Source organism: Simochromis diagramma, unplaced genomic scaffold, assembly GCF_900408965.1.
Source record: "Simochromis diagramma unplaced genomic scaffold, fSimDia1.1 OVJJ01000293.1, whole genome shotgun sequence".
Classification (NCBI taxonomy): domain Eukaryota; kingdom Metazoa; phylum Chordata; class Actinopteri; order Cichliformes; family Cichlidae; genus Simochromis; species Simochromis diagramma.
In genome coordinates this window covers 3,039,919-3,053,388 of record NW_024386801.1, presented here as the reverse complement: position 1 = coordinate 3,053,388, position 13,470 = coordinate 3,039,919, and the positions used below count along the sequence as shown (strand labels likewise).

At 38.7% G+C, this 13,470-nt stretch overlaps 1 protein-coding gene across 3 annotated transcripts; it reads right to left on the bottom strand.

Moving 5' to 3' along the window:
• Nucleotides 1-381: 381 nt before the first annotated feature.
• On the bottom strand, nucleotides 382-12,710 carry cry1b (cryptochrome circadian regulator 1b). Of its 3 annotated transcripts, none has more exons than XM_040025130.1 (12): nucleotides 12,464-12,710; nucleotides 11,582-12,061; nucleotides 5,760-5,868; nucleotides 5,245-5,387; nucleotides 4,935-5,119; nucleotides 4,753-4,841; nucleotides 4,098-4,238; nucleotides 3,675-3,986; nucleotides 3,194-3,345; nucleotides 2,489-2,691; nucleotides 1,836-1,973; nucleotides 382-1,454 (listed from the first exon to the last, which is right to left on the bottom strand). In XM_040025130.1, exons 2-12 carry the CDS (start codon nucleotides 11,737-11,739, stop codon nucleotides 1,372-1,374), a joined length of 1,713 nt encoding a protein of 570 aa, XP_039881064.1. In that variant the 5' UTR covers nucleotides 11,740-12,061; nucleotides 12,464-12,710; the 3' UTR covers nucleotides 382-1,371. The 3 variants fall into 3 exon arrangements, with proteins under 3 accessions (XP_039881064.1, XP_039881063.1, XP_039881062.1); XM_040025129.1 differs by lacking the exon at nucleotides 12,464-12,710 and adding an exon at nucleotides 12,223-12,402; XM_040025128.1 differs by lacking the exon at nucleotides 12,464-12,710 and adding an exon at nucleotides 12,227-12,402.
• Nucleotides 12,711-13,470: the final 760 nt, after the last annotated feature.

The window sequence follows — 13,470 nt, the reverse complement described above, 5'->3', positions numbered from 1 at the left end:
CTAATCTGTCACCATGTAAATTGGATTTAAATGGTGGCTGGATAACTCCAACTTGGCACCAACCACACATGACTTTTCATAGACAAGTTGAAGTTTCACAGCAGGAAAAGCAGGTGTGTTAATGACAGCTTCATTCCTCTTAGGGGAGGTGTTGCCGTTATCCATACGGTTCCCTGGGACACTTGGAAGTGAATCATCGTGGTTAAAATGCCACAAATGCTTAATTTATCAAGTCAATATGTCTGCTGTGAAACAAATTTGAGGAAGTGTCTACTTCAGGTTGGAATATTGAAGAAGGCAAACAGTGAATAAAATTAGCATGAAATGAGTTACAGGAACAAACATCTGAGGTATTACAGCACATAAGAAATGAGAATGCAATAATATTTCATCCTTTATTTCAATACAATTGTAATTTGGTAATTGATACAAAAATAACAGATTTATGATCACATGGGAGAAGGGGGGAGGGGGGGGGGGGGGGGGTTGCACATTTTCAGAGAACTTTTTTTCCCCAGAGTTTTTTTTGGTAGCTTTATTTACAAAGGAATTTTGAGATCCTGTTACCAAATATACAAAAGTTGGAAATTAAAAAGAAATATTTACAAAACGTATGACGCCTTTTGTATGGCCTGCTTTAACAACGTGCTAACCTTATTTACAATCAATATTGTATGGCTGTAATAATGGTGCTAAAGATACAGAGGGCTGTTAAAAAATAAAAAGAAAGTTTATCCAGGTCATTTTACTTTAAGTCAGTTTACTAAGAGTGAGTGATAGTGTCAGCTGAACACAAAAAAAAAAAAACTCCTACGGTTCTGTCACTCTAATGGGAATAGTTTTTTTTATTCTGACATTTTTACATATAGTGTGGAAGCTGAAGCATCAGATCAGGCTGTCTGAAAATCACTGATTGTGTTTCACCTTCCAATTAGAGCCTGATCATGTTCTGACCTCATTATTGTGGAGTGTAGGGGGGGTAAAGCGCACTGGCTACTAGTTTCAGCATTTGTACAATTACATATTGTAGTGGAAGACAATAGGTAGCTTCACAACATCCTGATGAGAAGATTTTATACTCAGCTGTATTTGCTGCTTTACCCCTTTTGCAGATTCCTTCTGTTAACTTTTCATCTGTTCCTGAGATCTGTAATGTGTCCGATCGAGTCAAGTCCCGATAATTTGAATGTCATGTACTAAAGAGTTTTTAAGACTAAAAGTCAAAAGATAAATCCAGTTCCCCCCTCCCTTTCGCGCTCTACAATGGTTGGTACTTTTAGCTATTACTGTTCGTTATTTGGGGCAATGCAGGGGGGATGCTACCCAGATGATACAGACAGACTGAGGAATCCTTGTTCTGTCTTCAGCACCCTATTTACTCTGCTTCCAGGATTTAGAGCTGCTTTCAAGGGGAGTCTCTTCATGACGACGCTTCTGCACAGACTGTGCTCTTTCTGTTTTAAAAACATAACATACAATTAATTTGCAAACAAACTGCATATATGCCTATGCGCAAAATGTACAAAAATGCTAAATGTTCATTTTTTCAGTCCACAATTTTAGCTCGGCTTTATCGGTTTCCAGTAACTTCTCGAGAACAACAGTAATTCAGCTGTCCTCTGTAATAAAGCCCAATCCTCAGTTTCTAGTTCTCAACAGTTATCAAAAAGCCTACAGGTAGGGAATTCATATATTTAACATTACCCTTCCTACCACTGCAGTCTCATGAGTATTTATTTTAGTGTGAGTCTGATGACTCTCACAAATTGTATTTTGCAATAAATCAAGATTTTCAATGTTGTAGGTGTGACTATAAATAAATATTCAATACGTACCTGTTTGAGACATTCCCACCTGCACAGAGGGGTCTTTAGAGGACCCTCCTGCACCTTCATTGGTCACTGTGCAGACTGCTCTGGGATTAGTGCCATTTCCACCAAAGTTGGAATTGGCAGGGACTGTTGCCAGCAGACCTGTGAGACAACAAAAGGATTTCAAATTAAAATAGTTAAAATATTAACTATTGGGCTATTTTAAAACAAACAAACAAACAAACAACAATTATATTTATTATTATTAGCCCTGCAACAGAGTGGGTGATAGGCTCCAGCCCACTCGCGAAAATTGGATAATTGGAAGAAAATGAATGGGATGGATATTATTATTATTACTACTACTACTTCTGGGTTCAAACTGTTAGCATGTGTCAAACATATTCTCTGTGTGTTGAGTTGCAGATGTAATTTAATACGATGGTAGGAGTATTATGGAGATTCCGGCAGTCACCTGTACTTATGAGTTAGAATTTATCCTAATACATCCTAATGAAGGTATAATAAGGTTCTGTGCATTTATCAGGAGAAAAAAAAAGTCATAGGACAAGATCAGTCATCCTCACAAACAGCAGATAAAATGTTTATCTGAATGGTACACTTAGCAAAATTAATAATGCCATGACATTTAATTAGTATCTAGCTGGCATCCATACCCAGTCCTCTGTAGCAGGAAAGCTGCTGGTAAATCTGCTTCATTCTCTCAATGTTGATGCGACTGGCCTCAGCATGGTTCACCATGGGTTTGGGGTAATGGACTCCTATGATGCACTTGGCTGCCTTTTGTACTTCATCTGGGGCATTCCAAGGGTCATAGATATATTTGGCTGGAAAACCCCTCAATATCGGCAAATAACGCCTGCAAGCAGACACAAAATCAGACGAAGATGACACAATGTAAGATGACACAATGTAATGTAGACTAATGTAACAGACTGGTCCAAGTTCCTGGATGTACTGCATTTCATGTTACATTAGCTGGCACACATGCAGTTAATACTGTGGCTCAAAGTGCATTCTTTTTGTCTCATGACAAATTTTCATCAGTGTTTACCAATTACACCACATGACTGTATCACATTTCATATTCAGGAGAACTTCTGTGGTGCAACACAGGCCACATTATCCCAAATACACTAACAATTATATAAAGTGCTAAACAAAGTTCAATGTTCACTTTTGTAACCGAGACGAATTATTCCTCCCATGTGAGGCTACAAAAAAAACCCCAAAAAACAAAACCCTCCCCACAAATTAACCATGAGATTGTACTTAGTTACTTGAAATGACTGTAGGGATACACAAATACCCACACTATTGTTCCTATTTTCATGTGATACTTCATAAAATGTCTCGCTGACCGTATATAGTCGCCATTTGGGTCGGTGCGTCGTCCAAATCCCACGGGGCAGTAGCAATGAAAAAACTGCTGGAAAAATGAACTGCAAGAAAGCCACATCCAGCTGCCAGCATTTACACTCCAGTCTGCATCCAGAAGCAACTCTTCAAAAACCTGTTTTAAAAAAAACAAACAGAAAATGGTCAACAACAAATGAGAGAAAGAAGACAACAGCAAGGTACCCAATTTACTCTGACTCTTCTTTAAGTGCACTTTTAAACAATGAATAATAACCAGAGTGACTCATGTGCACTTAAATCTGGTGCAGGAAACATGATTTTGGCTTCACTGGACATAAAAATCTATAATAACCTTTCAGGATATTGTTCTTCAATAAGGCTGGGAATAAACCTGACTCCTCTACATCTTCAGATTTATTATTTTTTTTGGCTTTAGAAAATCTAGCCTCATGTAAGCACTTGTTCCCTTTTCTCCGTTCTTACCTTCATGCCTTCTTCCCAGCTGATCCAGAGGTCTCCCCTGGTGAGGAAACAAGCAACACCGTGCCTTGCCAAATGATGGATCCACCCCTCCTGCCTCAGCTGGGTCATAATAGCATCTATCCAAGGAAAGCCCGTTCGTCCTTCTGCCCACTTGGCCAGTGCCTCTGGGTTTCGGTCCCAGGGTATCTGGACACAAATGGGGTTGCCATCCATCTTGTCAAAGCAGGGGTTGTTGGTGGCAGTTGTATAGAAGAACTCTCTCCACAGCAGCTGGCCGTATAAGGACAGTGGTGGTGTGTGGTTCTTCTTGACCTGATGGGATGATGGACAGCTGATTTAGGCTTATGAAAGAAAAAAATACAAATTTGAAAACAGATGCTAAAGCCTCTAAGCCCAACAAATATAATACTATGGCATTAGTACTTTTCTGTAGAGATCAGTAAGTTTGAAGTAGAAGAGCCGGCATGAGAGACATCCAAAGCGCAGGTAGGGGCTGAGGCCTGTTGGACTGGCCAGCAGAGAGTTAGCGTTCATACGTGGACGCTCAAAGTTTGCAACCCAGGCCTGTTTAAAAAAAAAAAAAAAAAAAAAAAAGGTTAGTCAGCTTCATCTGAATAACTGACAATAAATGAGATGTTACATTTCTGAGTCTCCGACAGCAAAACTTAACCTTCAATAAAGTCACTACTGAAGATCATTAATGACGACAAATGACAGATATTACACTCTTGTTGTAGCTCAGTACAAAAAAAATAAATTAATAATAATTAAGCGCAAAATAATGCAAGAGGAACTCAGCTGGTTTGATACTGGAAGTAATGTGAGGAAAAAAGAGAAAACAAACTGGATTACTGACCTCTATGCACATGATGTACTATGTTAAGAGCAATAAAGAAATGTAGTCAAAAATCTGAGAAATAGCGATCATCCAGTTAAAGTGCATATTTCTCTTACACCTGTATATACACTGAACAATTCACTGCACATGTAAGGAAGACATTTCTTTTTTTAAGACATAAAACCCGAGGAAGTTTCTAAATTAGTTTTTCACTTTGTTCTCAGTAAGATGTATTTTTACCTTCCGCTCGAGATGCCGCTCTAGCCTCATGAGGGCTTCAGTTTCTCCTCCAGGCCACACTGCTGTGGTTAAACCCTCTGTCTCAAAACCTGAAAAAGTACCACATTCAACTTAAAAACTGCAGTTTGCCCCCAACTCTGACACCGATGGATGATAGAAAACACATAAACACAAAAACTTACCAAGCTCTTCAAGGGAGGGCACCCCAAACTTTTCATCATGGTCTTCACTGATTGGTGTGACACAGTTTTTAAGAACCTCAGATGTGATCGTCTCCGCTGGCATCTCGACGGCATCCATTCGATTTATTACAGCCTGGAAGCGTTTGTAGGTGAGTGGAGGCTGATTTCCATTAAGTTCTATAATCCTATGAAAGAGAAAAATGTATTAAAAGGCAGTCCCTGCAGAGACAGAGTAGGTGGTCACAATCTGCCTTAAAATTGGTTCATTACTATGAGACTTTCAGCTTAATTACTCTATACAGTCACTCACTTGTCCAGATTGTAGAGGGTGTGTGAAATCCGCACCGTGACCTCCACCCCAGCCTCATTGGCTAGTTTTTGGATGGCAGCGTCACGTTCCTTGCCAAAAGGCTCAGAGTCATATTCATAAGATAAACGGTTTATCTGCCATTCCTGGGTAACAACGAAAAACAGTAGTGTTTACACATCTGCTGCATTTTATTGAATGCATGCAACATTTGAAAGTCATTGACAGCAAAATGGAACGGTGATTAACCTAAAATCGCATACAGTTCATTTCATACACAACTAGAAACATGTGTTTTTCTAACAAATATATATACACACACACACATCGATATTTGGGAAATACAGATTTTTCAGTCTGAACATCCATGTAATAACTTTGGATCTCCTTTCTTTAAGTTCAGCAGACACAATTTTGCACCTTTTTTTTTTTTTTTTTTAAAATCCCTTTCATTATATTAGGTTTATTTGAAGTAAAAGTAAAGTGCAGGACTGCATCTTCTACTCCAAAACTCGTACCTTAAACAGACGAGGGAAGACATCTGTAGGCTGGCCTCTAATGACAAACAAGCGGGAGTTGAGTTTGCGCAGGCTGGCATCCAAGTCTTCTAAACAATGCAGCAAAAACCTATTTATTAAAAAAAGCAAACAAAAAAATTAAAAGAAAAACCCCAGAAGGATCAAATAATTGGCTACAATTGATCGATTAAGTAAAACCGTATCAGTCTCATATGACCAATGATAACAGGCACAAGGAATGGAAAAGTTGTAATAGACTACAATTAATAAATTCAGTATAGAAATAGTTTTTAGTAGATTAACCATTTCTCCCATAAAACAACATGCAACAAGCTCTCCGGTACCCTCACTCATGACTTTTGATACCTGAATATAGATGTTTTCTGATGACTATGAGAGTTTCCATTTTTTCAAGGGCAGAGATCACCTAATTTCTGCTATCATTTTGGGTTATCTTAGCAGGTTCTAAGGTCTAAAGAGCTAAATATTTGACAATATGGTGCCAGAAGTTTTTAAAAGTGGAAAGGTTCAAATGCACCATGTTGCACTGTTGCATGTCCAACAATGCATTATGTTGGATTGCCAAAACTTGAGTATTTTGCATTTGTGGACAGAAAACACACAAAAAAAAAACCTAACATATTTCCATTTCATTACCACCATCATCAGAAAAAAAAAATATAATTTTAGAACATCACTGATGACATCATGAGATATGGACAAAACACAATAAATAAACAGCAGACAGTTTCTTTCAGCAACATAGATACTGCAGTGTATTCATGTGAACATGCAGCCCTCTTCTGGTGAAACTGCTGTAAATATTACTGGCAAAAAAGCAGAACATGTATACTGTAGGAGCACTCATGACTTATGCCTTTAAACAAACATTTTCTCAACAATTTATCTACAAACCCAGCAGCAAAACAAAACTAAAAAAACAAACAAACAAACAAACAAAAAAAGTAGTAACTGACACCTAAACCACAACCTAAAAATTATAATTGCTTTATTACTAGGATTTCATAATATAATTCAAGATCTAACAAAGAGTTTGGCTTTGGCAAGCAGATATGGAGTAAATTTTAAAAATCAGTTATCAGCACACTACCTATATCTTCTGACAAATACTCTCATGCCTTCATATCCTCATTTAATACACTCGAGTTATTATCCACAAGAGTTTTAATAAAGGCTCTCTTATCTTCTAATTCTACAAATTAAAAACCCTTTAACTGTATGGAAGTAATGAAGTAATGATACATTATGGAAGTAATGTATCATATTATTCCCACAGATTACAGTATTTCTTAATCTCCCATTGTTACACTGGTCTTCCCTTCTGACACTCCCTCGATATTCCTTTCTGGGTCACACTGACCTATAATCACTTCTGGAGTGGTTTCCCCTCCTCTCTCTGTGCTGCAGTGTGCGTCTGCTGTATTGTGGCAGTGGAAATGGGTGTGTTTGATGGTTAGTGGAGTCAACGATGTGTCAGAGCTGAGCTTGAAGAGACTTGAAAACTGACTAATGTGCAGCTGGTGAAGTTCTGCTCCAGTTTAGTGTCTCTATACGCATGTGTGCAGTATTAGAAATTGTGCCGTCTTCCATTTACCTTACAAATCTTCCTGCTCACTGCAGTTTTCTGCTACTAGATTTAGCTTAACACTCTGGCACTGCTTGCCCAGATCAGCTTAACTCCCTACTTTCTGAATTCTGTTCTGTCTGGTCAGCTTCCCTCAGTAAACCTCTGCTCCACTAACCCCAGTATGCTTCTCTGTCTCACCACTTCAGCTCCCATTCTGAGCCATTCAGACCAATCTGAGGTCACAATAATCACCTTTTATTTACAGCCAGCTTTTTCTCTGTGCCTAATTTTCCCTTTCAGTTTAGTGCTTTGTGTAACAGAGTGTATCCAAGGTTAAAACATGGGTTTTCTTCAGCATTTATTGAAAAGAAATAATCACAAATTACTGACCAGTTTGTATTGTTTCAGCATGAAAATGGAGACAAGAGAAGGAGAGCACTTCCATAAGAACTCAAACATATCCCATTCAATCTAAATCAGTGTACCAGTGTGTAGTAAAACTAAGCAGTTATAGTTGCTTGCAACATTGTGAACAAATGCGGCTGTATAGACGTATGGGATAAGCTAAAAATAGTGTGCATGTAATAACACAAATGACATGGTGTAGCTGACTAAAGGGGTGTGTGTGTTTAATATAGGTCAAAGCAGTGAGGATGGATGATGTAATGACCATAACAACATACTGACCCAGATTTGCAGCCCCTAATTTGCAGCCCCTGATTCAGAGTTGAACAGCAGAGTCAGTAAGCAGGAAAAAAAATAGCTTGTCAGAGTAGCTGGGCAGCAAGCTTACTGCCTGCAACCTTTATATGTCCTTCTTTGGATATAAATGGTGAAAGCCCTCTCTCTCACACATAGACTCAGTAATAAATAAATAAGTAATAAATATATATATTTTTTTTAACCACAGTGAACTGATTTTAAAGACAAAAAGAGCTGGACACTGGTGCAACATGTGACTAGTAATGTAATGTAACATATGAACATCTGCAATAAAAAAAATATAGCAAAAATAATTCACTCACTGCTTTCTTGTAACATATGCACTGTGTGCAGCTTCCCCCAAGATCCACTATCAAACTGAAACTAATGTCAAAGGGTGGGTTTAAAGAGAATGAATAAAGTTTTGTAGATTTTTACAATTAACCATCAACAATATCATCATTTATTTTTAAATTACTAAATCTGATGAAAATTATTTGAGCATTCTGGGAAGAAAAAAAATACTATAAAAACAAGAAAAAAAAAATATTACCAACTAGTTGGAATTGGTCAAGATCTTGGTCACTAAAGCAGCTCAAGGTGAAAACAGTTGTTGTTTCAAGACAAACTGCCACACCTGACATATCCTCTACAAAATGCCCTGTGTAGATGAGTTAGTGAAACAAACTGATCAGCCATCTTATCGCGTCTTGTCGTGCAACATACATCCTCTTTATTGTGGGTGCGAGGGTGTAGCCGTTGGTACCCATGCATCTGCTTATTGCCAGCGTGTATTTTCTACAAATCTTGCCAACTCTTCCAGGTTTGTGCGTTTTTTCCTTCTGGCCAGATGCAGCTTTCTGCACCATCTTTTCCAACTCGTCTACAAAAGGCATTTTGTAGAGAAAATGTCAGCCTTGGCAGTTTGTCTTGAAACAGTAATGTCCACACTTTGAAATTTTACTCAAAATAGTATGTAGTAATAGCGGCAGGCTTAAGAAAACAACAACAACATTAATCACAATGTTATAGTTCATTCAGACGTCTGTCTTAATGCAGTGTTACTCATCCACAAAACACCCAGGAAACTTCAAGCTGCATGGTGCAGAAAACGGGTATGACTGGCACATGCAGGTGCTGCTTGAGGCTCGATTTAGACTTCTGCAGGGGATCCTTGCAGAGCCTACAACATGACCTATGTAAGTGGCTGAGGACGTTGCCGTGTGCATTATGTATTAATTGTCATTTGGGCGTGTACTGGTGTTTTAGCTAGTAGAGACAGATAAAATGATGGGACTTTTCACCTCCTGGGTCCCCTGCTGTTTTTCATCACATTTTTTTTTAGATTCTAGATTCCCTCACATCGATTCCTACAGTTTCAGCAATTTCACTCCAGGAATTTGCTGATATGTGCCCTTATATTAAAGCTATGATTATTATCCCTTGTACTGAGATGATGATGATGGTGTGACTGTCATCCTCTCACTGAGGTTCAAAAAGTGTGGCAAAAAAAGCACCTGGAGATGCACAGCAGAAATCAACAATAAATTTCCTGCTGAAATATAAATCCCCATTAGGTAGCATTTTATTTGTTCTGAATTCTATTAACAAATTTTTAATATTGGTTGGGGCTAAAATTGTGATCAATATTAAAATTTGATTAATGTCCAGCCTTACAAGGGAAACTAGTCGGGCAGATTTATGCTTTGAGGGGACACATTCAATATTTTATCCATGACATGACATGGTCCTCTCTCAATGTTGTACTCATTTTCCAATTACGTGTACCTTTGCTGTTGGAAGAGGACCAAATAATAGGCATAAAATTATAATATTGCAGCAAATCAATGCTTAAAAAACAGCTGCAAAGTACCACCCCCTAAAGAATGAATGTAAATATTTTAAAACTACTATTTTAACGACTTGTCTGCCTGATCAAAATGAGCACTTTTTTGTTCAATCAAATTCCCATCATCTATGGAAAGATGTGCAATTACATAATTCTCCATTCTGAATTAGATAAGTGCTTCAGAAAACAAACCAAACGTTTTTTAATAAAACAGTACGCTAGTTAGTTAATGTTAGAGAGCCACTTTGCCCTGCTTCTCTCCCCTAACTCTTCTACAAAACGTGCTGGAGTAAAACCTTGCTAGTACTGTGTTGGCTCCCCCCTTTGCCTTCAGAACTTTCTTAATTTTGTGCCAGTTTAAACAAGGTGCTAGAAACATTCCCGAGGGATTTCCATATTAACATGACAGCGTCGCACAACTGTTGCAGACTGGGCAACTCCACATCCATCATGCAAATCTCCCATTCCACTACATCTCCAAGGTGCTCTACTGGATAGAGATCTAGTACATGTGGATGGCAACTGAGCACTGTGAACTCATGTGATGGTCAAGAAACCAATTTGAGATCATCTGAGCTTTCTCACTTGGTGGAAGCAGCCATCATAAGATGATCACTCTGTGGTCATAAAAGGATTGACACGGTCAGCAACAATACTGAGATAGGCTGTGGCATTTAAACAATGGTCAGGTACAAAGGGATCCAAACTGTATGAAGAAAATACCCTCCAGGATAAACTCATGCCTTTTATGTTGTTTACACCAATCTTTGCATAGCTTGAGTTTCTCATTTTTAAGCTTAGGGTTGTGGCACCTGCTGAAGTCTTTTGTTGTTACAGTCCATCTGCTTCAAGGTTTGACATGTTGTGTGTTCAGAAATGCTCTTCTACATACCTTGGGTGTAATGACTGGTCATCTGACTTGTTGTTACAATACCCACAAGTGTGGTCATTCTCCTCTGATCTACGCAACTCAGCCTAACTGGGTATTTTCTCTTTTTCAAACAACTGTCTGTAACTAAGGATAGCTGTACTGGAAAATCACAGTAGATCAGCATTTTCTGAACTACTCAGACCAGCCCATTTGGTCTTGACAACCACGCCACATTAAAAGTCACTTAAATTATGTTTCTTTCCCATTCTGACGAGTCACTTAAACTTTATCAAGTCATCTTGACCCTGTCTATATGCCTAAAAGCATTAGGTTGCAGCCATGCAATTGTCTGATTAGATATTTGTGTTAAAAAGCAGCTGAACGAGTGTAAGCAACAACGTGAAGAGAGAGTGTATGCAGTTAGTGAAGATAAAGGTTACATCTAAAACAATATTAAGTTTTGATTGGGTGATTGCTAAAATACCACAAGTCTTGATACTAAGCAACTATAACCAGGGATTAAGTTTGACCTAAACACCCTTTGACAACTGAAAGCACACCATATTGTGTGGAGATGCAGTTCTCCACAGGTCTTAAGAATCTAAATAATAGGAACTTTGTGACAGGTGCTTAAGGATTAAGTGACCAATTGTTATGATTAGGTTTATAAAGTAAATGAACATGTTTGCCTCAAAGTCCATGTTATCTAGATTCAAGCTTTAAACTACGAATACCAAGAACAAACCTTTAACCCACATAACACTCCTATATACCCATACTTAAAAGCTAAAGCAGCATGTGACCCATCTTACCTCCACCTGTTGATGCCCACATTGGAGGATCCAGCGAACCAGGGGTCTAGGATATAAATACAACGAAGGGTGTCCGATCCCTGGATAGAGTCTTTCAGAGACGGGTTGTCATGCAGCCGTAGTCCCTTCCTGAACCAGTGGATGGTATTGATCACCATGTCGCCTCCCTTATTTATTTATTTTTTTTACCACTAGTGGGGTGAAAAGGGTATTAAGGAGTTCCCACAAACAACAAACGACGCCCTCTAACGTTGTTCTGTGGCAAAAACAAAGTCACAAATACACATCCAAGGCCGAAGTAGCTTTAAAGCTGCTCTCCGTTCCTGGATGGCGATAAAGGTTTGTCGGACCTTAACCAAGCTCCATGAATTTATCCACAGCGTTGGGTCTGCTGACCAGCAATGAATGCATGTGTAGAAAGGTGGAAACCGCAGCTGACGCAGAAAGGGGCTGCAACTCTTCTCTCAATTAGCAGCAACGCTGAAATTGAATAATTCAACATGATTAAGTTCGAAAACAGAACATTAACAGAGTCAAACGATGTTTCAAATGTATTGTTTTGATGAGCTAACACACGGCGCTTGCGCGAAGGCCATATAAAATATGCTAGTAGTTAGCAAAACGTACAAACGCGTACATACTTACGTTTTGTTGCCACAAACGGGGTTAGTCTGCACAAATTCAACGCTCTCTCGACCTTACTAACATATTAAACACTGTACATAAACTACATCACCAGCCTAAGTCGGCCATGCAAGATGTCCTCGCTATCAATATCTCCACCCACATGAATACGCAGGGCTAAAAGGAGCGACGTGATTGGCCAGAATTAAACGTTATGTAACGTGTTCCCCGTCACGTTTCCATAATGTGCTTTCTTACCTCTGCTTACGCGTCATCTGCGGTTATTTTTAAATGTTCCACCATCGATTTCGACGTTTTCTCGATACAATCTCTGGCAAACTCAGTTTTTAAGCGAAAACCCCGAAAATATCGTCTAAACTGGGAGATTAAAGGCAGCTAATGGGAGACTTCGGTTTCAGTTATGTGGTATACCCACAAGTACCCGGATGATCACATGCCGCGCGGCAAGGCCAGCTTCTGAACAGGTGTGCTCGATTCTTTTTCGTGACCGCGCCGCAACCGTGCGTTTGGTCGGACATAACTAACCCCGCCCATTGTCATCATCAGCGGTAATCTCTAACCAATGTGTACCCCGTGAGCCACGTTAAATTACATAAAAACTTAAGATGTGACATGGCATCAGCAGTTGTTAATACATAACATTTGCTGTAGAGTTAGGTACTACTATTACTATTGCACAGAGCTTCTCTAATTGGTTTGGACAGAAATTAGATCGTTTTTGTGTGACAACTTTGATTACAATAAATAAATTGCAAGTTTTATTTGCAATTTATTTGCAATTTTGTCTTAATTTCATGGCAGTTGTGTCTAAAGTCTGTAAAACGACACTGGCATTACATGAAAACTGGGCAAATAAGTTGAACATACCCTTTAAATAATACTGGCAATTTACAGTCTGGCAAAAGCAATGTAGCTGTTGGTCACGTGGGTTGCTACCGGTAATGCCATATTAGAGTACACAGTGAAATTTTGTTGATATCACACATTTGACTTGACAAGCTGTTCATTTCACAGTGAGCAAAACTCTGAGGTGATGACGTACGTTATCATTTTTTTAATGATAAAGTACAAACTTACACAATAGTTGTGATTTAATTGATTTAAATGACACTTTTATTAAATAACCAAAACTGGACCCACATAGATCGTACTCCTAGCAGGGCTCTGGTGTACATTTGTCATAACTGGGTATCCTTTGGCTCTGAGTGAGGTACAGGGTTACTATATCAAGACTAGATTAAAAT